Source organism: Bidens hawaiensis, unplaced genomic scaffold (genome assembly GCF_021521415.1).
Source record: "Bidens hawaiensis isolate Kalapana, Puna unplaced genomic scaffold, B.hawaiensis_p1.1 tig00011171_1, whole genome shotgun sequence".
NCBI classification, from domain to species: domain Eukaryota; kingdom Viridiplantae; phylum Streptophyta; class Magnoliopsida; order Asterales; family Asteraceae; genus Bidens; species Bidens hawaiensis.
This window is the reverse complement of record NW_027491865.1, coordinates 111,057-112,841: the sequence shown is the minus strand read 5'-3', so window position 1 is coordinate 112,841 and position 1,785 is coordinate 111,057. Positions and strand designations below refer to the sequence as shown.

The window sequence follows — 1,785 nt, the reverse complement described above, 5'->3', positions numbered from 1 at the left end:
TCGACTTCATGCTCCACACAACTTTACATATTGCTGTCACACACACATGCCTCACCTTACAGGATTACGGCTTTTGCACGAAACCAAACAAAAAATTTGGTTTCTTAACATTGCTAAATTAAGAAAGAAAGTCGGGTAAGCTTTAATTAATTAGCCTTAAAAACGAGTGGATTAGGCTTTTGATCAACATTAAAATATCTATCTACTCGTCCACGTGTCCACACATTTTAGAATCATGTAACATACTATGCGTGTCAACTATATATATCATTCATGAATGTTTGGTTTGTTCAAGAATTAATTTACGAATTGAACCATATTTTTGAGTGCGAGTTTGAGTGTATACTTACCATGAAAGTACTTTATTAAATAAATGATATATATTTGAATAAATTTTAAAAAATAATAAAAAATGAAAAGGTTGAAAGATGCCTACTTTTTATAATATCATTCACTTTTCGTGAATGAAAGGCAAAGCGTGACATGCATCACATTTTGGGTTCAACACTGGCCACTTACTCAAAGTATTCCACACTCACTACACCACTTCAACACCAAAATATACCAATCCTACGCACTCTTTGTTTATGTAACTTTAAATAACTTACTCATGTTAATTATTTACAACTGTTCAACACATAATCAACTTTAAACACAACACATAATGAATCACACTTTTGTATAGTACTGAACTTCATTCCATCTATATATAACAAAAATAAATCACATGAAATTTTCGGCATAATTAACTAATAAAGCCAATGCTATATCGTCTTGTTCGTATTAATCAGTTAACAATAATAATTAATAACAAAGTATCATGATTAACTTGAAAATATATATAACTAAAGATTAATAATGGCAATCGACCAGCGCAGCCGCGGACAAGAATTGAAAACTCGAGTGGCCATCATCAATAACCTCCGGTGGTGGAAGGTTTAGATCTAAAGACAACACCACCGGAGACTTTTCGTTCAAGGGTTTTGCTTTTGTTGGACAAACGGACGGTTGACCTGTTGTACGGTGTCGTCTCATGTGACCACCTAGAGCTTGTCCGGATAAAAACTCTGATCCGCATATTGAGCATTGGTGGACTTTTGTCTGGCTGGTCTTATACTGATTAGGTGTCATCGGTGACAAAGACTTGTTAGTACTTATAGCTTTGTTTTCTTCATATAAAACAGCTTGATTCGGTTGATTTTGATCGTCTACGGTTACTTTCGGTTTCTTGTGACTAGCTCTATGTTCACCTAGAGCTTGAAACGACGGAAAACTGCGGTTACAGGTTTTACACTTGTAGTTTTCTCCTGCCGCCATCTCCGTTACACTCCGGGTTTTTAATTTCTCACTCTTGACCGGAGAAACACCGCGAGCCAGCATAATCAAGCAGTTCGCCATGTCTTCTTCTTCCTCAGATGAATTGATTATACAACCACCACTGTAAGAGCTAGATGTTGTGTTAGCCATATGTACTGTGAATTAATTCTCTGGTGTATTATAATAATTAAGAGAGTGTATATGTGTATGTGTGTGTGTGTGTGTGTTGGTAGTGGTTTACTGGTTATTATGAGAGTGAAGGCATTGGTTCCATTTATGTACATTGTGAAAGTGATATCTTCCTGAAAAGTTAACTCAAAGGTGACGAGGTTATTAATAAATTAATTAATTTTATATGGTACGTTATACACGATTCCATTAAAATATTAAGTTGTTGCATAGAAAAGACTTTTGTTTGGTTTATGCATCTCTAATAAACTTAATTACTTAATTATGAATTAATAACGA

The 1,785-nt window shown here is 34.5% G+C and overlaps 1 protein-coding gene across 1 annotated transcript; it reads right to left on the bottom strand.

Annotated features, from left to right (window-relative positions):
- Positions 1-852: 852 nt before the first annotated feature.
- Positions 853-1,522, bottom strand: LOC143537274 (zinc finger protein ZAT5-like). Its single transcript, XM_077031078.1, has one exon. The coding sequence runs from the start codon at positions 1,465-1,467 to the stop codon at positions 853-855; it is 615 nt and encodes a 204-aa protein (XP_076887193.1). The 5' UTR covers positions 1,468-1,522.
- Positions 1,523-1,785: the final 263 nt, after the last annotated feature.